General features: G+C 34.1%; 1 protein-coding gene and 1 pseudogene across 5 annotated transcripts in view; one reads left to right on the top strand and one right to left on the bottom strand.

Moving 5' to 3' along the window:
• Nucleotides 1-23,324, top strand: part of SMC1B (structural maintenance of chromosomes 1B) — a 52,240-nt gene that overhangs the window by 17,210 nt on the left and 11,706 nt on the right. For all 5 annotated transcript variants that reach the window (XM_016135713.2, XM_016135716.2, XM_036237652.1 and 2 more), the window contains 9 exons: nt 421-606; nt 2,274-2,453; nt 6,715-6,861; nt 10,777-10,914; nt 11,210-11,326; nt 12,255-12,361; nt 19,120-19,261; nt 20,117-20,262; nt 21,559-21,712. In XM_016135713.2, the coding sequence (XP_015991199.2) occupies nt 421-606; nt 2,274-2,453; nt 6,715-6,861; nt 10,777-10,914; nt 11,210-11,326; nt 12,255-12,361; nt 19,120-19,261; nt 20,117-20,262; nt 21,559-21,712 (1,317 nt within the window). The remainder of the gene's footprint in view (nt 1-420; nt 607-2,273; nt 2,454-6,714; nt 6,862-10,776; nt 10,915-11,209; nt 11,327-12,254; nt 12,362-19,119; nt 19,262-20,116; nt 20,263-21,558; nt 21,713-23,324) is intronic.
• LOC118614534 lies at nt 670-765 on the bottom strand (annotated as a pseudogene).

Here is a 23,324-nt window from a genome sequence, read left to right as displayed (position 1 = left end):
CCCCTACTAGACTGAAAGCTCTGTGAGGTCAGAAAGTGTCCATTTTGTCCAGTTGTTTACCCAGCGTCTAGGTACCTAGCTTAGTACCTGCATGTGGTGGTGGGGGGTCTTTGTGGATTCTTATTTAGTAAATAAGGGGATAGATAAATTCTATTGAATTATTGTAGCTTTGTAAGATATTTTAATACCTTGGTGAAACTAATCCCTCTTCATTATTCTTTTTTTAAATAAAGTGTGACACACCTAACTGGATATTTCATAGAGAAACTTACATTCATTTGAATGAGACTGTCAAATTCTGGTGTTTATAATTTTGTAAAATTAGTTTCTAGTTTATGTTGCTTTGTTAGATTGGAAAAAAATGAATTACACGTTCCTCATTAATATATTTGTTATTCTCGTTTTTTTTTGAAACCTAAGTTTGGAAGACTCCTTGACCTATGTCATCCTATTCATAAGAAATACCAGCTGGCTGTTACTAAGCTTTTTGGCCGGTACATGATTGCCATTGTTGTAACCTCTGAAAAGGTAGCGAGAGACTGTATTCGATTTCTGAAGGAGGAAAGAGCTGAGCCTGAGACCTTCCTTGCTCTAGATTACCTTGATGTAAGAAATTTCTAATACTTAGTATTTAATAGTGATGAAATTTTGTTGTTTTTTTTTTTTTTACATCAGACAGGTAATGTGCCAATGTTATAACCAGGTTTGAGAGACTCACATCTCACAAGAGCATGAACACTCAATCATCATGAACTATAAAAGGATCAAAATCTTATCTTTTAAAGTGTATCTTTATTGCCTAAAACTATGGTAGTGATTGAAAAAAATCGTAGCTTGTGTGCCAGTCAGTCACTCAAGAGGCTGGTGTTAATGTATTAGCAGGCAAAAAATATCAGGTAGATGCTATCATTTCTTCAATATCTGGTTTTGCCCTAATTCTACCTTGATAATTTTGAGGACATTGTTCTGGCCTACTAGCCAGCAATTTGTTTTATTCAATAGCGAAGTAGGAGATGGGTAAGACGTATGGCGTGTTGATGAAATGCCAGCCCAGAGTCTCAATTGTAAATATGTGGTCCAGTAAGTAATGCGTCAGCCCTTGGTGGAGCAGGCTGTTTTGAGCCTTGAGATGTGTATTGAGAAGCCTGAAAGTACCCACAGTTGAAATTCTTGACGCGGGAACTCTGTCATTGTCGTGACTGATACCCTTCAGGGATTTTTGTCTCTGTTGCGCTTTCAAGACCCTGAGCTGCGGGGAATGTGCACAGTGGTTAAGAGCACATGCCCTAGGCTTGAACTGACCTGAGTGTGAATCTCAGTCCTGCTTTTAATTGGTTCTCACAAACTGTTCTTAATTTTCCTGAGCTTCAGTTTCCTCATCTATGACGTGGAGGAAGTAGCCCTTACCTTATTAGATTATTGCAAAGCATCATTACAGGGAGAGTACCTAGCACAGTGCGTGGCCCAGAGAAGGGGCTCAGCAGATGCCAGCTGGGTGCTAATGGTGCAGACACGCCTGTCGTGCTGCCAAACTTTGCTTATTCCTTCTGCCCACTAAAACTGCTTAACCTAGTTCATCTGGCTGTTAAAATCCTGTTTTACTTATTTCATGCTGAAGATTTTTTCAAGGCACACTCATTGTAAAGGAAATATTCTTACCTCTCCTCAATGCTGAATTCCTTAATTATAAGTACTTTAGATTGCTCCCATACATACAAATTTGTATAAATATATACTCCCAAGTATATGCATATATAGGGTTTTGTTTTACAAAAATGCGATCATATTTGTTGTTTTTCAGTAATGCATTGCAGACACTTTTTGATCTATTTATAGACCTAATTTAAATGTCATGTCAAAGAAGGTATGAAGACGTTTCTGATCATTTAAATCTGAAATGACTGAATTACATGATGTTTCATATGTGTCATTCTTTTGACACATGTGTCAATGGGTGTGATCCCCCAACAGACCTTACGATTTTGAGAGCACAGAGCACTTCTCATGTATTGCTTTGTCTCAGCTGGTTAGTGACAGAGTTGAATCTGGAAATTATTGTTTCTGGCTTTTGGTGAGTGTACTTTAATAAATACTGCATGAGCCAATGGTGGGATATGGTTCATCAGGTTCTTGTCAAACTTTTATTGTATGTAAGTGCATATTATTAATCTCTCACTGTTGTGCTTATATATGTTTTTTGAGAAAGAATGTCCTGAGTATTTGATTTTTATTTTAACATATCTAATATATTAACTACTTTTTAAACCCTTTAGATTAAGCCCATCAATGAAAGATTACGGGAGATTAAAGGCTGTAAAATGGTGATTGATGTCATAAAGACTCAGTTTCCTCAGCTGAAGAAAGTAATTCAGTTTGTGTGTGGAAATGGCCTTGTCTGTGAAACTGTGGAAGAAGCAAGGCACATTGCATTCAATGGACCTGAAAGACGGAAAGTAAGAGGCTTTAGGCTGCACTTTTGGATAATTTGAAGCAGTATTTATAAGACTAACATCTTAGACACACAAACATATCTGCTTTCATATAACTCTTTTAATAAGGAAAAAAACATAGAGCCTAAGATGGATATGGCTTCAGTAGTTTTTATAATGTTCAGTTGAGTTTTTAAAAAAACTAACTTCTGTAGCATTTCTCAAGATCATAAATTATATTTTGGAAATTAGATTTATTATAATAATACTTGAAAGCAGTTTATTTTTTACTTTCCATAAATGTCTTTGCTCAATCTCAATGTTTCTTGCATTTACATGTATAGTATATGTGTTTGTGAATGTCACCGAAGATTTTAGGCGCTTATTTTATATTCTGGGTTCTTTCATAGCTTAATGGAGATATGTCTTCTTTTACACATTTAAGGTTTTAACACATTTGAAGTTATAGAAATGAACAACTGAAATGAGGTTACTGAATACTATCTCTTAAGGAAATAATTTTGGTTTTAAAAATAAATATTGTTTTCATCTCAGTTGATTAGAGTTTGTATTTAGTTAAGCAATGTTTAATTCGTCAGATTGTGTGAATTTTTTTAAAAGCTACATTTGTGATGAAGTGTTAGAGTACCTAAGGGCACAAGCTATGAAGTGAGACCAGTGATGCTCCTTAGTAATGTGACTTTAGGCAAGTTTTAACCTCTAATTTTAGTTTTTTTCATCTAAAATTGGGGAAATAATAGTACATGTTTCATAGAGTTATAAGGATTAAATTAAGTAATAACATGCAAAATTTTATTATAGTGCCTAGAAAATAACTCTCAGAAAGTAGTAGTCGTTTTTTTATTTACTAGTAATTAAAACATTTGATCCGGAATGTCTAGAATTGCAACTTAACACAAAAGAGGCTATTCTTATGAAATGTAGTAATTTTCAATATTAAATTTATTGACCGTCTAACATGATTAACTCATATATTTTAGTATTTCTTTCAGTAATAATCAATGATAATGTGATCATAGTCTTAGTAATCACTGTCATTGATTTCTACATATTAAATTTAAGGAGATATGATAAGCGAGCTACTAAGATATCTTATTTTGCTACCTAATTATGCTAAAATTTATTTTTGTACATTTGTAAAATATATTTTGTAAAATTGATTTTCGAAGTTTAGTGTGGTCAGTTTGAAGAGGTCACATGAAGATAAGACTTTATTCCTTCTTTCATTCAATAAATGTTAATGGTTTATATCTGTTCACAGTAAGATGAAAGCATTACCCTTTTAGGCTATGTCTTACTCTTATCATTATTTCAAAATTTTAACTAGCTCTGTTATTTGAATCTTAAGTATATTCCAGGGGTTTTATCTTCTCCCTGTTTTCCCACATAAAGAATTTTCTCTGTGATTTAGGATGCATAAAACATTTGGATAGATGTCACATTTTTCACAGATGTCATCTGATATCTTCAATTTGTGCTTTTGGTTTTCCATGAACTTCCTATCTTTTCTTAAACTTCATACCATATTTTAAAATTTTTTAATTCAAACACTGCAAGTGACATCACAAAGTGATACTTGGTTTAGTTTATAAACTACACAGAGTATATATAAACTATAGAATATAAACTACAGCAAATCTGCTAACTATAATTTGGTCATCAAGATTTTTATAACTCAATTTAAAAATATTTTTTAAATTTATGTAAAAATTTTTTTTTAATCTGAAGTCTCTTTAAATACATGTGATTATTCTATTCATTCCTCTTAACCAGAGGAACAATTTGCTTCCTCTTCCCATGGATTGGATGGTTGTTACTCTAAATAAAACATGTAGAAAGATCTATTTATGCTTTGACCTTCTAATAATGGCGTACCAAAAATCAGACCTAGAAAAATATCATTAGCTGGATAATTTGTGAAAAGATTGTTTTTCCAAAAGTTACACATATTAAACAAGAAAGAATAAAAATGCAATATACAGTCATTTGGGAAAACTGAGTACCATTTGGAATAAAATATAACTGAACCTAAACTTCATACCTTATATCAAATTACATTCCATATGGATTAGAAATGTAAACATAAAAATGAGACTATAAGGATACTTAGAAAAACCATGGGAAATTTTATTTTTAATCTCAGAGATAGTAAGACCTTTGCAATATGACAAAAATCCCAAAAACTATTTAAAAGATGAATAAATTTACATAAACATAAAAAGTTTCTGCATGGCAAAAACCACCGTAAACAAAATCAAAAGACATGGCAATCAGGGAAGATATTTGCAATTCATACTAAAGAGTAAATTCGCCTACAAATCAATAAGAAAATAAAAATATAGAAAAATGGACAAAAGATATGAACATACTTATTTTCATAAAAGGAAATGTAATTGCTCTTAAACACGAAAACTTGTCCCAAAAATATGGGAAATGCCCATTAAAAGTACAATGAAATTCTATTTTCACCTTTCAGATTGATCAACATTAAAAGTTTTACACCACTTTGTGGAGAGATGCCAGGGAAATTTTTCACTCTGTACCCTTTCGTATCTTGGATTTTGGACATGTGAATATCTTACTCATTTAGAAATAAAAGAAAATGTTAAAGTATATTTTTCATGCCAGTGAAAGGCAACTTTAAAAATATGTATAATCTGAATAACAAAAATTATAAGAGAATCTACCTTAATAGCTTATAACACTGAAGCAATATTTCTTAAAACAGTTGAAGTTGGTTCAGTGGAATGGTTGGTTATTCCACAAAGTTTTTGATACAAAGAATTAATTCTTAATGCAGCCTGTACTCTCTGGAACTTTTATTTAATACTATTTAAAACTTTCTCCAACTCTTTATTTTATATGAGATCCCAATTGTGCCAGCCAAGGTATTTTTCAGGAAAGTGACCCCTAAGGTTGACAGGGGATTACAATACTGAGCAGCTAATATAAGCTGTAAATAAATTGTAATTTGGAAATAAAAATATAGTGTTTCTGGAATAGGAATTTGACTGTAAATATAAAATGAAAATAGGCTATTTGAGACTACATTTACTTTTAGAAAAAAATAATTTTAATAAACCTAGACACTACTGAAAAAAACCTAAGATCCATAATTTTATGAATTGTTTGCCCACTGTGATTTTAGAATTGAAGGGGGCATGTGACATGATGGTTAAAAACATGGCCGTAGATGTTCCACCGGCTTGGATTTTAGTTCCTGTGTATGGCAACGATACCCTGGGAAGATCTAGTGGATGTTATGCTGTGTATATGCAGCCACCATATAGACCCTGGCGTGCTTACTTCTGTAATTGTGAGAGAGAAATCAACTAAGTCTTCTGTTAAGTGTAACTAATTTAATCCTTATCTTTGATAAGATACAATGATAGCCTTCACCTCCTCAGGAAGTCTGTGGACCTCCAGGCTTTGTTAGAGCCTCCAAGAACTATGCTTCCAGATTACTCTGAGTTTCTGTCTATCTTCTCATCACTTTATACTGTGATTTGTTTATATGTCCTTCTTCCTACTAGCATGACTCCCTGAGGGTCAAAAACATATCTCACTCCTTTTGGCCACTTTAGTCCCCAGTATAGAATGTCTCAAACATAGTGGTCACTCAGGGAATGTTTGTTTGGATGAAGGAGTAAATGAGACTCTTTTGTTGGCTTCTTTTTTTTTTTTTTTTATCAGCTCACTTTACATAGTTTTAGGCTTCCACTGGTGGTCTGCTGCTTTGACTAATTAGAAACATTTACAAAACCTTGAGAATAACTTTTATGTATTCCATAGAACAATATGCTTACTTAAGGACTATAACTTCAAGCTATTTTATGTCTTTGACTCCATTTAAATTTTTTTTCAGTCCCAGTTTCATATCCATTTTGGAGAATGTGTTATTTTTGGTGTCCTAAATTTACTAAGGCTGTTTTTGTAATACGTCATTGACATGTGATGTCAAATTCTTCAAAATACAGGATTATATCATGTAAAGCTATTTGATATTAAATATAAAGATTCTTAATTTTTTCTTCTCAATGTTGAAGATGTTTGGAACTAATATACAATTTATTTTAAACCTTGTTAATTGTCTAGAATTGCTTTGGGCCTTAGCAAACCAGGGTTTTGTATTTGTGGTTTATTGGTTGGTGTCCTTCATAAGCTAGGTTCTCATCTACAAATTCTCAGCTATATAGATTGCCTTATTATGTCTTATCTTCTTTATGTACATTTCTTCACGGTAAAATATTTTTTAATTTTACAGACAGTAGCTCTTGATGGAACATTATTTTTAAAATCTGGGGTGATCTCTGGAGGGTCAAGTGACTTAAAATACAAGGCTAGATGCTGGGATGAGAAAGAGTTAAAGAATTTAAGAGACAGAAGAACCCAGCTAACACAAGAATTAAAGGTAAATCCATGTTGTAAAAGTTGTAGAACGTTAAATAGAATAATTGTGTATGTACACTCAAAAATTTCGGTAATGAAAATATCATGCCTGCAGTTCTTAAAAATTCAAATAATGCAGAATAGAATAAAGTAAAAAGTAAAAATCTTTCCCTTAGTCATGCTGTATTTCAGTAGTATTTGTTAAACACATTTTAGTGCATAGCCTCTGGAAATTTTCTCTGCATATACAAGTCTATGTATTATTTTCCTATTCGTTTTGTAAAAGACTTTTGCTATAAATAGTATTTGCAACAACTTTTTCATTAATATCATAATCTGGACATGTTTTTATTTTATTTTTTTATTTTTTTCATGTTTTCATTTTAGCATATAGAGAACCACTTTATTTTTAGTGAATCCTGCCTGGTATTTTTTTGTATAGATTTTGTTTATTTAACAAATCTCCAATAATGGACATTTCATTTTTTGCTATTACAAATGATGCAGCATTAAACATCCTTTAGAAAGGGAGAATAGCGTGCTACTTAAGAGTATGAGTTTGGCAGCCATCACTGCCTGCGTTATCATCCTGGCTCTGCCACTTAGTAGCACTGTAACTTTACAAGGCACCTGAGCGCTTCCTACCTTCGTTTTCCCATTTGTAAAATGGGAGTAAGAAAGTACCTTTTGAGGGTTATTTTAAGGATAAAATCAGATAATCCAGATATAATGCTTAAAACAATGTATATGTAAGCACTATATAAAGGTATGTTGTCATTATTATATATTTGTTTGTATAAATATATTTCTAAGGTGAATTCCAACATGTGGAGATTCTGGGTCTAAGGACATATACATTTAAAACGTTGATAAATGTTACTGAATTCCCATCAAAAGAAAATGTGTAGTAGACTGTGTCCCTAGATTGTAACACTAAATATTATTTGCCAAAAAAAAAATTGCATTTCCTAAATTATAACTGATGGTGAGCATTTCTTCATGTGCTTTGTTTTTTTTTATATTTTCCTCTGCAAACTGCTTATTTCCTGTGCACACTTTTCTATTAAGTTGTTACTTTATTATCTGCTTTAAGAATTATTTATATAAGTAAATTAGTCCTCAGTCATATGTTTGTCTGAATTTTTTGTCAGCTCTGTTAGGGTATAATTTATATACAATAACAGTCACCAATTTTAAGTGTATGATTCAGTAAGTTTTGACAAATGTATGTGGCTGTGTAACCACCACTACAGTCAGGATAGAACATTTTCAACAACCCCCAAAATTCCTTCATAGTCAGTCCCCTCCCCGGGCCCGCTGGATCCTGACCACCCAGTCTACTTTCTATCATTATAGTTTTTTCTCTTTTAGAATTTTATATAAATAGAATCACACAGTAAGTAGTCTTTTCTGTAATGCTCTATTCATTTAGCTTAATGCTGTTGAGATTCGTGTTGTTATATGTATCAAAAGTTTATACTTTGTTATTGCTCAGAATTTGTTTGACATTTGAATTTCTGTCATGCATGTGTTTTTAATCTTTATGTAGCCAAATTTATTAATATTCTATAACTTCTGGATTTTAATGTCATGCTTAGAAAGACCTTATTCTTTCTGAAGATCTCAAAAGAAATTTAATAATGTTTCCTTCTAATGTTTTTATGTAGCTAACATTTATATTTATTTATGTATTTGGAATTTATGTTGATGACTAGGGACTGAGCTTTATTTTTGCAAACTGACTTGCCATCTTATCAAGTATCATTGGTTGAATATTGTAATCCATGTTTCTTGAAATGTCAACTTTAATAGATACTAAATCAGTAGAACGCGTTTAGATTACTTTTTTCCTATTTAGCTTTCTTTATGTATCCAAGGAAATATTCTGGCAAGGTTACTCAACTAATTTTAATCATTTTCTGTAAGCATAAGACCACATTTTATGTTTTGGTCAAAGGTGTGAAAATATTCAACTTTTTAAAGACTTCGCAAATTTAGTCTTAGGCACAGAGAAAGTTCTAGGAAAGTGGTAGCTTGGAGTGAATCTGGTTTCCTACCCATGTCCATGCTGAACTCCCACCTGTGTTTCACCTGAATCTTGTGGACAGCCAAGTATGAGTGACGGCTTCCATTTTGGGGGAGATTACCACTTAAAAATGGTAAAGATGGTAACTTTCGTTATGTATATTTTAGCGCAATTAAAAAAAAATACTATAGGACCAGATGGGCTTACAGCTGGGTTCTATCTAACACAGTTCTCATGCTATTTAAGCCATTCTAGATTATAGAAAAAGCTGAAAACTTCCCAGTTTATTTCAAAAAGTTAGTTTAGCTTTAATATCAAATATTATGAAGATACTACAAAAATAAAACTAAGTCTTGTGAAATAAAGGCATAATTTCTAAATTAAATATCAGTATATAGAATTCAGCGATGTAATGAAATAAAAATACACCTGACCAAATAGGATTTTTTCCAAGAATACATGGGTGTTTTAATAGTTGAATGATCAACATAACCCATTACATTAACAAGTTGAAGGTGGGAAAAAACTTTGATGATCTTATGTAGAAAGGGATTTGATAATGTTTAGCAGCTAGTTTTAATTAAAGTACTAAGTGAAAGAGTGGAAATTACTTAGATAAAATAAATAGCTTATACCTAAAACTAACAGAAATAATTACTTATGTGGTAAGACATTAAAACCATTTTAGTTAAAATCAGGAAATCTGCTATTACCATTATTACTTAATTTTAACTTAGAAGTTATAGTAAATACAGTCAGGCACAAAATGAAATAATTTGTATAAATCTGTGAAAAGAAGAGAAAAACTAACTTTTTGCTCATAATCAGATTGTAGCTTAAAAACTAAATTTAATAAGATGAGAGGGCTACATAAATAAACAAAACTGTAGTTTTCCTCTGTACTAGCAAAAAACATGGAAAAATGGAAAAATATTTTGCTTACAATAGGAATAAATATAAACATAAAGGCACAGTAACTATTTTTAGATAACTAAAACTTATTAAAGGACATAACAGCTGAAAGGAAAGACATCCTATATTCTTGGGTTAGAAGTCTTCCAATTAATATATAATTGAACACAATTTTAATTAAAATTCTACCATGGATTTTTTTAATTTGATAATTGATTTCCTGACTCTTGACAAATGAAATATTTCCTTTGACCCGTCATTTTCACTCTGGAGAATCTATTGCATGAACATATAAACACCAATTCTTAAAGAGTACACATTAACTGATGTTGTTGTAGCATTGTTTGTGGGGGTAAAAACCTGGAAACAAAGTAAATGCTTATTATTTAGAGAATAATTGATAGAGCCACACTCTGGAATAATATGCAGCCATTAAAAGAATGAATTTAGAGCTTTATTGGTTGACTTTTTTGAGTAACTGAATGAGAGAAGCTGGAGGCAGAAAAGCTCAATATGATCCTAAATTTTCCACATAAGACTGAAAAAACAACACTGGTGACTATGTAGGCAAATGTATTCATGTTGTAAGGACTTGGAGTAAAAGTACAGAACATGTTCTATAGAGTTAATTTGGTTAAGTAGTAGGGTAGGGGACGGGCTAAGGGAATGAAGGAGACGAGCAAAGGGACCAGGAGCGCTGAAAGCAAGGCAGCATTTATCATGCGATCCCATTTATGTGCCTTGGGTGGAACAAATACTCCCGTTCCTCAGTTTTCATGCCTGTTTCTTGTTAGGAAGTGTGTTAGCCTTTTGAGGATGCTGTATGGCATCTTGGTTACTCCCGATGGCTTAAGTACTAATTGCCCAGAAGAAGGGAGGATGCAGTGTGGATATGGTTATATGTAAAACATTAATACATTATGACATATGAAAGCACTTTGAAAAGTGAAAGTGCTTTTCTTTTGCGAAATGTTCTCACATAATCCTCTTCCTCTTTAGGATTTAATGAAGATGCTTCGCAAAGAAGCAGATTTGAAACAAATACAGACTCTAGTACAAGGAACTCATACACGACTCAAGTATTCGCAGAGTGAACTGGAGATTATTAAAAAGAAGCACCTTGCTGCTTTTTATCGGGTAATATAGACTTACATAAAATTTTATAGGAATTAGAACCAGAACATAGAATTTCAGGAGTTATATTTATATAGCTCATATTCTTTTTACACTTTACCCCATGATTAAGATTGTATAATAGTCCTTTAGTTACTTATTTTTATGGTTGTTAGACTTGTTATACAATTGTGCCTGAATTTACCTTACCTCGTAGATTCCCTTTTTATTCTAAAAGATACCTATCATGTGTTTGGCTTCACTATCGAAAGCTAAAATAGCTATGTTAAAAAGCAAATCTTTTCTCTTTTTTAATTAGGAACAATCTCAGCTACAAAGTGAACTACTAAATATTGAGTCTCAATGTACTATGTTGAGTGAAGGAATCAAAGGACGGCAACAAAGAATTGAAGAATTTCAAGAAAAGATAGATAAGGTCATGAATGATATATTTATTACAGTTTTAGACCAGATACTGGATTTAAGATTCTTGAATATGTGCTAAAGCAAAGTGTGATACGTACTCAACTTTACTGGTTTGCCAAGTTAATTTCTTGTGCCTTTTGAGAACTACTATTGTTCATCTCAAGAGGCAATGACCAGTGCGTAGTTACCTTCTTCTGCTCTCCAGCCTCTCCTTGCTCATTGTAAAAGTTACAGCCTCTTCTTTCTCTCACTTAACACCAGGAAAGAAAGAACTTTGCCATTTGGATAATCTTTTGAGATTACTCATTGACTCAGTGATTATTTCTGGAACATTTATTGTATTTGCCAGGCAGTGCTTGGCTCTGGGGCAGCAAAGATTTGACCATCTAACTGAAAGTTTTTAACATATCCTGCTGTTAAAATAGATCTCTTTATCCCATAATTTTACATAAATTCAGGGCTTTAAAAATATTGAGGTTAAATGTTCCTTTGTTGGATTTGGCTCATTCTAGATTTTCTAAATCTTTTTGAATCTTAATTCTTCACTCTAGTCCTCTTGGCTTTATACTGCCTAAGACACTATATAGATTACTCATATAAAGAATATTTTATTGTTTATAAAAAATATATATTGATCTGGCTAATGTAATTGAAATGCTTCTAATTTTGCTTTAAACATTTTATAAAAACAAAACTTAATAAAACCAGTTATGAGCTTTCTTATTTAATTTTTAGAATAAGAAAGTTGAAAATAGATTGATGTAATTTATTAAGTTAATGAGAAAGCACTGGCTCCTCAGAGTACAATAATGCTTGTTGAGATTAATTTTTGGCCTAATCCAGGAAAATCTTGAAGTGAAAAAACTTAGATTTAAGCATTATCTCTATACTTCCTTAAAACTAATTATTAAACCAATCGTTTTGAAATACTTTAAAAGGTTGAAGATGATATTTTTCAACACTTCTGTGAAGAAATTGGCTTGGAAAATATTCGTGAATTTGAGAAAAGACATGTTAAACAGCAACAAGAAATTGATCAAAAAAGGTATTTTTATTTAAAAATGTTGATAAACAGTTTACACATATATAAATGTAACTATTATTTCATTCTTTAAGGGAATCATGCCTGAGGTCTTTATTTCAGTTCATCAAGAAATAGCAAGTAAACATTCATATTCTTATAAAGAGATCTAATTCTTTTATTTCGTAATTTTTTAAAGAGAGAAAACATATAAAATAATAGAATGAGGACATCATTACACAGTGGTTATTAAAAGACACCATTTTACTTAGTTCTCTGTAAATATTTACTTTTGTAGATAAAATAATATTGTAGATAAAATATGGTAATTTTCAAGAAATAGTATATTAACAAGGTAGAAAAATCTAGAAAGGCCAGTTACCATAGGAAAAGAAAGTAAAAACTTTCTTTTCCACTCCCACGAGGTACAAATGGTTTCAAAGATGAATCATCCCAGCAAACTTTAAAGTCCAGGAAACTTCAACGTCTAATATTTAAACAAATCTTCAATATTTAAACTACTTCACAGTATAGAAGAGGAAAAAACATATCTTTTTATGAAATGAACATGAAGTTGATACCAAAATCCAAAAAGATACACATACAATAAGAAACTATAAATCCATTCCACCTATAAATAATCAAATAAAATACGATTAAATAGAAATAATCAGTGCAACAAAAGCCAGACAGTATACTGTTATCTGGTGATCTTCATACTAGAGATAAAAGAATGGATTATATTAATGGTCGAAGGAGAAAAATCACATGATCAACTCTGTAGAAGACGAAAATGGCACTTGACAAAATTCGGCATCCATTTTTGATTAAAAATTGTTAAAATATTAATAGATACCTGAGAAATGAAAAGATATATCTCATTCTAAATCAGCATTGTGTTTTAATGGAGTGACTCTAGAGGTAAAACTAGAGATGATAAGTATATTCAGTTCTCTAACATTCTCCTGAAGATACTAATCAGTAGAGTTAGATAAGTAATATCAATAAGGTATACAAATTTTGAAGGGAGGAGGTAAATTTTCCATTATGCAGGTTATATGATATGTATCTAGAAATTCCTAAAGAACAAATGAAAACTAATAGAAACAAGAAAAGAGAATTCAGTAATATAGATAAATACAAACATTAATGTGATTTTTATTTAAAGTAATTTTTAAATTAATATAAAAATTCATGGGCTTTTTTCTATCTGCAAAATACAGGGGAGACAATGTATTGAGAGAAAATATCCCAACTACATTAAAGAGGAAAAAAGGTAAAATACTTAGTACTTAGAAATGAACTTACTAAATGTGAAAGCATATATAAAGAAACCTTTAATGAAGACAGAGATATAAACAAACTTGAATAAAAAGGAAAGGCATACTAGTTCTTTCATAAGAAGACTCAATATTATACAGAAGTTGGTTCTTCCTAATTTAATTTATAATTTAAATATCTCAGACATATGGACAAGATTTGTTTTTAACTAAATAAGCTGATTATAGAGTTTACATTCAGAACTAGCCAAGACAAATCTTAAAAAGGTAATGAGAAAGGTCTAGAACTCCCATATTTTAAAACATTATATAAAGCTTTATTAAAACTCTGAGGTACTAGCTCACAAATAGAGTCAGAAATATACTCAGATCTATGAGGGAAACTTGACTGAGGGTGGCATTTTATGTCAGTAGAGAAAATATATACCTTACAATAAATCATTTTGGGACATATGTATTAGCAACCTAGAAAAAATGCACTTGGATCTCTCATTACTTAGACTGAGATTAATTCTAGCTGAATCAAAAATTTTAAAATGAAGACTGAAAAATATTAGATTAAGTCATAAGAGAATTTAAAAATATATCAGATTAAGGAAGGTCTTTCGATATGGCATAAACCCCAGAAGCCATAAAAGAAAAGCTTGATAAAATGCAAATGCATAGAAATAAAAATTTTTTGTATAACAAAAGGACCATGGAGAAAATCAGAAGACAAATGACAATCCGGAGGAAGATACACACGTAGATAGGTTTGGAATGTAAGTGTGGTTGCCTCTAGGGGCGCTGAGAGGACGGGAAACCCATATTTCCCTTTTTGTATATTCTTATGCCGTTTAAATTTTGTGCCATATGCATGTATTATCTATTCAAATATAATTTTTTGTATAAAATCTGAATTGCAGTGTACAGTGGCGACGATGACAAGGTTGTATTGCAAGTCAAAGGGTACTCCCTTTCCAAAGATATGGTCGCCTTATATCAAAAGTACTTAAGGTCATGCAAAAACAGGAAACAAAATGTTTAGGATTACAGATTATTTAAGATCTAGACTTCACTGTACTTATACTCATCTAGATGATTCATTTATTTCCTATTAGGCACTTCTTTTTTTTCAGTATTTTATAGCTGTAATTGACAATACATCACTATAAATTTAAGATGTATTACATAATGGCTTGACTTACATACATTATGAAATGATTACCACAGTAAGTTGAGCTAGCCCCTGTCATTTCATATAGATATAGTAATCAAATACAATTTTTAAATACAAAATTAACATGTGCCTCTTGGAAGAAATAGAGAAAATGCTTTTAAAAGTTAGTCATTATCCTATAACGAAATAAAATCTATCAATATTTTGGCCCATTTCCTTTTTTTAATTCTCTGTAATTCTCTCATGGTTCATTCATTTATTTAATACCCATTTACTGTAAGCCTCCCATGAGCCAGGCACCCTTCTAGCCACAGAGACTACTGCAGTAGACAAGGAGGGTCAGGGCCCTGCCTATTAGAGGTCCTTGGCACTTTCACATACATTTTAGGACCGGCTTTTCAGTGGCTGTAAGAAAGTTCGCTAGAATTTTGATTGGGATTGTATTGAATCTGTACATTGATGTAGGAAGAATTGATATCTTAACAATACTAACCCATAAACATGGTGTCTATCTTCACTTACAGGTGTTAATTTTGCTCGTTAATGTTCTTTATTTTTCAGTGTACAGATCTTACACATATTTTGCTTAATTTATTTCTAAGCACTTCGTTTTTTATACTGTTGATAATGGAATTGTTTCTGATTATTAATTTCAGATTAGTTGTTGGTAGTATACTGAAATAAAATTGTTTTTTATAAATTGATCTTGTATCCTAAAACTTTGCTAAACTTATTAGTTCTAGTAGCTCTTTCGTAGGTTCTTTAGGATTTTTTCCATGAAACGACCATACTGTCAATGAATTAAAATCTTTAAATTTTCCTTTCCAATTGGTTTGGCTTTTGTTTCTTCTTGCCTTATTGTACTAGCAAGGACAATCAGTACAATGTTGAATAAATAGAAGTGGTGAGCAGACATCCTGCTTTATTCCCAGTCTTAGATGGGCAAAACATGCAATCTTTCATGGTTAAACCCTTTAGCAGGTTGGAGGAGTTCGCTTATATTTCTAGTCTGATGAAATTACTTTGTTATGAAAATGTTGAATTTTGTCAAATATTCCTTCTATCTATTGAGAGGATTGTATGGTTGGGGTTTTTTGTTTATTAATATGATAAATTACATTGGTTAAGTTTAGAATGTTAAACCAGCTTTGCATACCTAGACTGTGCCCCATTTGGTCATATTCCGTTATTCTCTTAAAATATTTTTGGATTTGATTTGCTAAAATTTTGTTGCAGATTTTTGCGTCTACCCTCATAAGTGTTTTGGTCTATAGTTTTCTTTTCTTGCAGTGCCTTGTCATGTGTTTGTATCAGGGTAATGCCAGACCCATAAAATGAGGCAAGAATTTTTTTCTGGAAGTTTCTTCAGAATTATATTATTCTTTTCCTAAATGTTTGGTAAAATTTGCCAATGAAGCCACTCGGGCCACCCACCTTTCTTTGTGGGAAGGTTTTTAATTACAAATTCAGTTTCCTTAATAGATACAGGGCTATTCAGGATATCTTTTTTCTTGAATGAGCTTTGGTAGTTTGTGTCTTTCAAGGAAAATGTGTATTTCATCTAAGTTGTCAAATTTATTAACATAAGGTTATTAATATTCCTTTTTATCTTTTTTAATGTCTGTAGGATTTGTACTGATGTCCTCTCTTTCATTTCAGATATTGGTTATTTGTCTCCTCTCTTTTCTTCCTGATGTCTACCTAGAGATGTCTTAATTTTATTGATCCTTTCTAAGACCGCTTCTTGGCTTCATTGGCTTTCAATATGGTTTGTCTATTTCTATATTATTGATTTTTGCTCTTAACTTTATTATTTCCTTCCTTTTACTTATTTTGAGTTTAATTGACTCTTTTTCTAGTTTTTAAGATAGAAGCTTACCTTATATATTTTAAACTTCTTTTCTAATATAAGCATTTTAAGTTGTATATCTTCCTCTAAGTACTGCTTAGACTGTCCTACTACTTCTAGTTTTTTGTATTTTCATTTTCATTTAAAATATTTCCTAAAATCTCTTTGATTCCTTTCTATGACCCATGGCTATTTAGAAGCATCTCGTTTAACAGATACTGGGATGTTAACAGATATAACAGATATTTTTCTGTTACTGATTTTTATATTCCATTGGGATAAGAAATATATTCTGCATCGTTTCAGTCATTTTAAATTGATTGAGGTTTGTTTGACGGCACAACATGTATTCTTGGTAAATGTTCCATGTGCACTTGAAAAGAAGATACATTCTGCTGTTGGATGGGTGCCCTCTGAGTGGCGGTTAAGTTGGTTGGTATTGCTCAGGTCTTCTGTGTGTTTACTGATTCTGTCTTGTTCTAGCAGTCACTAAGAGAGGGGTGCTGAAACTTCCAGGTATGCTTTCAGGTCTGTCAGTCTCTCTTTCCAGTTTCAGTTTTTATTTCACATATTATAAGGCGTTGTAATTAGTGCGTACATATTTGGGATTGTTATGTTTTTGCTGAATTAATCCCTTTATCATAAAATTTCCCACTTTATAACCCTGTCATATTCCTTGTTCCTGAAGTCTACTTGAACTTTAATAGTTTTTCTTTCTAAAGAATTCTGCCTATCACTTTTTATTGAGCTTCTCTTAAAATCCACCTGGAATTCTGATTGAGGTTGCATTGGAGTTATAGATTTATTTGGGGAGAACATCTTCAAAATTTTTAGTCTCTCATCTTTTATCTAAGAGTATACAATGTCTCTTTATTCTAATTATCTTATCCTTTATAGAATTTAAAAATTTTTTCATAGAGATCTGTGTGTTCTTATTAATTCCTAGATATTTTACAGTTTCTTTCTCTTATGTATAGGATCTGTTTTTATGATTTTTTTTAGTTGTCTTCCACTAATGTAGAAAAGTGGTATCAAATTTTACATTGAGCAGACATCTGATAACTTTGCCAAACCCTCCTGTTACTTTTAGTAGTTTATCCATTACGTATGCTAAGATGCCTGTGCCATCCAACTTGGAGATGGAGAGTAAGCGGTTGAATGTATAAGTTATGAGTTCAAGGGGGAGGTCTAGGCTGGGAGTGTAAATTTGGGGACCATTGGCATACTGATGGAACTTAAAGTTATGTGACTAGATAAGATTACCAAGAGAATGAATGTAGCTAGGAAGGAGATCCCAGACCATGTTAACAAGGTGAGGAGATGAGAAGGAACTTTAAGAAATAGCGAGTGAGGAGAAAAAGCTGGAGGAGTATGGCATCCCAAAGCCAAATGAAGAAGCATTTGTCTGCCTCCAAAGCAGAAACAAATTCCTCAAGGGTTTGTTCTTGGCCTTCCCGCAGGCAGTGTTGCCAGTGGTTCAGAGCGGGGATTCTGTCCCTGCGAAGTACTCGTGCTGGCACCACCGCTTTCTGTGCGGGTAGCCTTGGGTGAGGTCCTTAACTCCCTGTGCCTGGGTCGCCTGGTCTGTTAAAATAGGGATAGCAGTATGACCTACCTCAGAGTTATACAACTTAAGTGAGTTAATTTGTGTAAAAGTATTTATAACAGTGCCTGGCTTATTAGTAACCTGTCATTGAATATTATTCTTTGTTTTGATCATTACTGTTGTGTAGTTGTTGTCTTGGAAGCAGTAGTATCTCGCATGATATCTGATACCTTTAATGCTTCAAATGTTTCTTGAGCAAATGATTCCATTAGCAGGATATGTGAGGGGGAGAGGGTGGAAAGGGTGAGCTACAGTTGATATTAGAATTTTTAGAGGAGTTTACAAAGCTTTTGACAAAATCGTAAGGTGCATCAGGAAGGAACATGTTCCTGAATTCCCAAGGATGGAGTTTGTGAATGAATAGCTATTTGAAAACACTGACTAAATAAATAAGTACATAAATTTTAACTTAAAGAAAGAGGGGAGGAAACCTATAGATTATAAAAGATTTAAGAAACACATCCATATGCAATGTATGGATCCTAGTTCAAACAAACCAGTTTTTTTTTTAATGAAATTCAGGAAATTTGTCATTGATAGCAATTTGCTATTTAAGGAATTTTTTTATTATAATTCATGGTTGTGTAGTAAAAGTCACTTCACTTTCAGAGATACATACTAAAATATTTACAGATGAAATTACATGATGTCTCAAATTCTCTTCAGATAATCCAGTAGTGGGAAAGAGTCATGAGTGTGGTTAGGAATGAAACAAGATTGACTATGAATTGATAATTATTAAAGCTGTGTGGTAACTATTTGGGAATTCATCATAGTATTCCTTCTACTTTTGTAATTGTTTGAAATTTTCCATAACAAACAGTAAAAAGACAAAAAGGGTTGAAGGACTATGTTTACCACTTGTAATGCTTGAATTTATTACACTAGATTAGAATTTGAGAAGCAAAAAACTCTGCTTAATATTCAACTCGAATATAGTCGCAATCAGCTGAAGAAGAAACTAAATAAGATCAACACGTTAAAAGAAACTATCCAGAAAGGCAGAGAAGACATTGATAACCTAAAGAAGGTAATTAATAATGGGGGCTGAAGTGCCTTGTCATTGAAATGCTGACTTCCTTCACTGAGTAAATATTTGTTGTGCTTCTGATGCATTATAGAAGGCAGGTAGGGGGCAGATTTGGGAACTACTCAAAGTAAAATCCCCACGACTTCACTTCATGGATTATTGGATGTTGAAGAGGGACCGGAGGTGGACAGTGATGTCACAGATGACTTGGGCGGTTGGTGGATGGGAGGAGCAGGTTAAGGAGAGAAAATTCTGAACCTGTGGCTCTTAAGTTTCCTATGTGACATCCAGAGAGCAATTTCCGGCAGGTGGTTAAAGCAGACATAGTTATCAGCATAAGTCTAGGCTGGTGTATGGAGGCAAATTGAAACCACACGTGAGAGGCTGAGACTCCCAGGCAGAGGTAGGCAGTGAAGAGCAGTGGAGCAAGGCTGGGATTCCAGGAGTGGTCACGGAGGGTATGAAGAGAGCCAGATGGGGCGGGATCGAAGAAGCCCTAGAGTTTCAGGAAGGAGGAAGTGATGAGAGCTGTCAAAAAGGGAAAGTCTGGAAAACGTCTGTTTAGTTTGCTACTTTAAGAGGTCGTAATAGCAAGAACATTTTCACGGGACAGGGGAAACAGAAGTCAGGTGGCATTAAGCTGAGGACCGACTCGAAGTGAAGGACAAGCAGGTAGCTATTACGAGTCTCCAAGAAGTGTGCAGTGGGGACAGGTCACGTGCCATGAGCGCTTCATGCACACGCAGGAAGGGTTTGTCTCAGAACAACTGGCTGAGTTTTATTGCTAAAAAGATGAGCCATTGACCCGATTAATTAAAAGATGGTGAATCTACAGTGCAAGTCATTTCCATTCAGGCTGAAGAAAATTGTCTGCAAGTTGTGGATGAACTCATGGTGAAGTGGCAGCAACTTAAGGACATATTTGTCGCTCAGAATTCCAACACTGAGAAAATCCAAGCTCAGATTGAAGAGGAACGGAGGAAGTTTTTGGCTATTGATAGGTAATTAAGTTTGTCAGTTTGAAAGACCATGACCAGCGTTTCAAAAATGTGCACCATCAATTCAGAATTTATTATAGGAAGTTTTATTATTTGAATATGCATCCTTCCTTGCTTTTGGTCCCACATCACACCTTTCGAGCTTTGTAATTTGGAGGAAAACCAAGAGGGGTGGTTGTTAGCTCTTCAGAGTGAATAATTCATTTTGGCCAATGAAAACATAGACCTGTATAAAACATGGTCCCTTACGCTAAATTCCTCTTGACTCTGGCATCTTTCCTTTTAGTCTCTCTTTAACCCGTTTATGTGACAAAGTGTAGCCAGTGAGGGCTGTGACTCTGTGGCCGATGTCCCAGCTCTGCTACTCAAGTACTATGCCTTCATTTTCTCATTAGTACAATGGGCATAATAATAGTGTCTACCTCACAGAATAGTTATAAGGATTAAATGAGTGACTGTTTATGTGGCACTCAGAACAGTACCTGGCACGTGGTAAGCATTTGTACTTGCCATGGTGTTGACAATAACACTTAGAATCGACTGGCTTGTTAGCCACAGTGACATCTGCTCTCCCGCGTGATTGACACGGCAGCGAGCGCTCCCACGAAGTGCGCTCTGCTTCTGCTCGGCCTCTGGGCATCCCGCACCTTCCCTCACTGCTCAGACCTCCAGTGCTTCAGGGTGCAGCCAGAGAGTTTGTGTCTTAGATTTTTGAGTGCATTTAAAGTTCGTTTACTCTTGATTTTTTTTTTTTAAGTTTAAACAGAACCACATCTCTGTCGTATTCTTGAAAACCAAACTGTGTAATTGCTTTCTTTCCTTTTTTTTTTTTTTTTTTTTTTTGGTTCTGGTTCTAAGCCCTCTTTAAAATTCTGCATTATTTCAGCTGGTAAAACCCCCAAGCCCTCGTTTAAGATAGAAGGCATTACATTAGTGGTGCTGGTGGTGGTAGTAAAAATAATTCAGACTTTCTCTTGCTAAGAGACTCTTGGTTTGAGGTTCTGAAATGTAGAGCTTATCCTGAGGGAGAAATACATCTTGAAAATTGTACATATTTAAAAATGAAGTAGGAAAGTACTGTATCGTTGCTAGCCTGATTAAAGTAAGAATGCTTATTATTGAATAATTTTCCCTTAGATTAGCTAACCACATTCATGGCCTTTCTCAAGAGTGTGAAAGTTTAAGTTACAAGCATCAGCGAGATCCCTCTAAAACTTATAGCACTCATAGGAAAAAATAATTTTGATGAAATTGTATATAACAAGATATAATCACGTTTTCACATCTGTATATTTACAGGGAAGTGGGAAAACGGCAGAAAGAAGTTATAATCCTTCAGTCTTCTCTGGAACAGAAACGGCTAGAGAAGCATAATCTGCTGCTTGATTGCAAAGTTCAAGACATTGAAATAACTCTTTTGTTGGGGTCACTGGACGACATCATTGAAGTAGAGGTACTCTAGCAAACGATTTTAAAGTGTAATGCCCTTTGCTGCTCAGTGCGATCCCAGCTCTGCAGATCCTTCTGTGTATTCTACACCCTTGTAGGCACAGAGACGACTTCTTTTCTCCTCAGATGCAAAAGGGCCAAGCGATCATCACGCCAGAGGACCAGGCATTTCATGCAGTTGTTTGCTCTCTCTTGGTATTCCAGGTCCTTTTAACTCACAGGATGGACCAGTTTCTTACCTATATAGAGATACCCAAGAGAAGTCAGTGAGTTAAAGCTGCCGGAGTTTGGGACATCTGGGGAGGCGGTGTCAGCCGCAGAGAACCGCAGGCAGCGTGCAAGTGGCCCACTGGCATGGGCAGTTCTCTGCACGCTTGTAACGTTGTGCTGTGTGGAGGGAGGGGTCTGGCTTTGCTCCTTCACTGACAGCTCGAGGTGGTTCTCAGAAGAGACCTGCCTCACTGAGTCTGCCCAGGTGGTGACAGGGCAGGGGGAGGCCAGGATGGACCTCCAGGGAATCAGGAGATAAAGGCAAGGTCCACTAATGGTAGACATCTCTCCGTTTGCCTTTTTCTTTCTTACTACATTTGTATTACACAGTACTTGTTAGGTTCATTGGAAATATCTACCCATAGTTCTGTCTCATGTTAGGAAAGATACGACTGCAGTTCGCAAAGAATATGTTAATATTAGCTAATCCAGAAGATGGTGAAAATAATTGTTTTGCTCCCTAAGTCATCTCAGAGTTCTTACTGAGTATGTTAGTGAAGGAATCACTTCTCTGCAGCCCCTTCCACATCCTGCCTCCCCTTTCTGCTCCGCCCCCGGACATTCAGAAATTCATTCAGTTCTATCAGGTTTTCCACTCCAGAAGAGGCCTTCGGTCCTTTGGGTTCTTCAGATTGAAGCATCTGTAAAACAATTTTTCTCTTGCTAACACTGACCACTTTTCATAGTGTCATTCTGACTTAATATTAGCCTCAGAAGTCTTTGTCTCTATTTTAGCAGAGATCATCTTCCAGATAGGAGGTAAGAAAAGGAGGAGAAAACCCTCTTCTGGCCACAAGTAGCAAACTCAGCTCAGGTGGCTTTAAAAGGAGGAGTGGTTGGGGGTGAGGGGAGAGGGCTGGAAAGGAGGCAGTCTTGTGCTTAACTCGGTCCAGGAATTTGAACGCCATTGAGAACTCTTTCTGGCTCAGTGTGTATTGGCTTTATTCTCTCAGATCAGCTTTCTCCACAAGGCTGCAGTTGTAACCACTGGCTTTGACCAGAGAACTTTTTATGACCTCTCTCAGAAAAATCCTGGGAAGGAACTCTGGGTCCCTCTCAGCGCCTTTACTGTCTGTCTCTCTCTCACTGTCTCTCTCACTCTCTGCCTCTGAGAGGAGCCACACTTTGTCTGTGGAGTATTATCCCTTTTCTAATAAACTTTCTTTTTGACCTAAAAAAAAAATCCTGGAGAAGAAACCTGGCTCATTTTGGGGTCCCATGTCCACATTTAATGGGTGCAGAGAGAGGAAAGGGGGACGCCCGGTAACAGCAGAAGTAGATGGGAGCAGAAAAACGATACTCACTATACCGTAGAAAGAACTAGAAAGTCTGTTTAAAAGGCAGTG

Source organism: Rousettus aegyptiacus, unplaced genomic scaffold (genome assembly GCF_014176215.1).
Source record: "Rousettus aegyptiacus isolate mRouAeg1 unplaced genomic scaffold, mRouAeg1.p scaffold_m13_p_2, whole genome shotgun sequence".
Classification (NCBI taxonomy): domain Eukaryota; kingdom Metazoa; phylum Chordata; class Mammalia; order Chiroptera; family Pteropodidae; genus Rousettus; species Rousettus aegyptiacus.
This window is presented reverse-complemented; position numbering and strand designations above follow the sequence as displayed.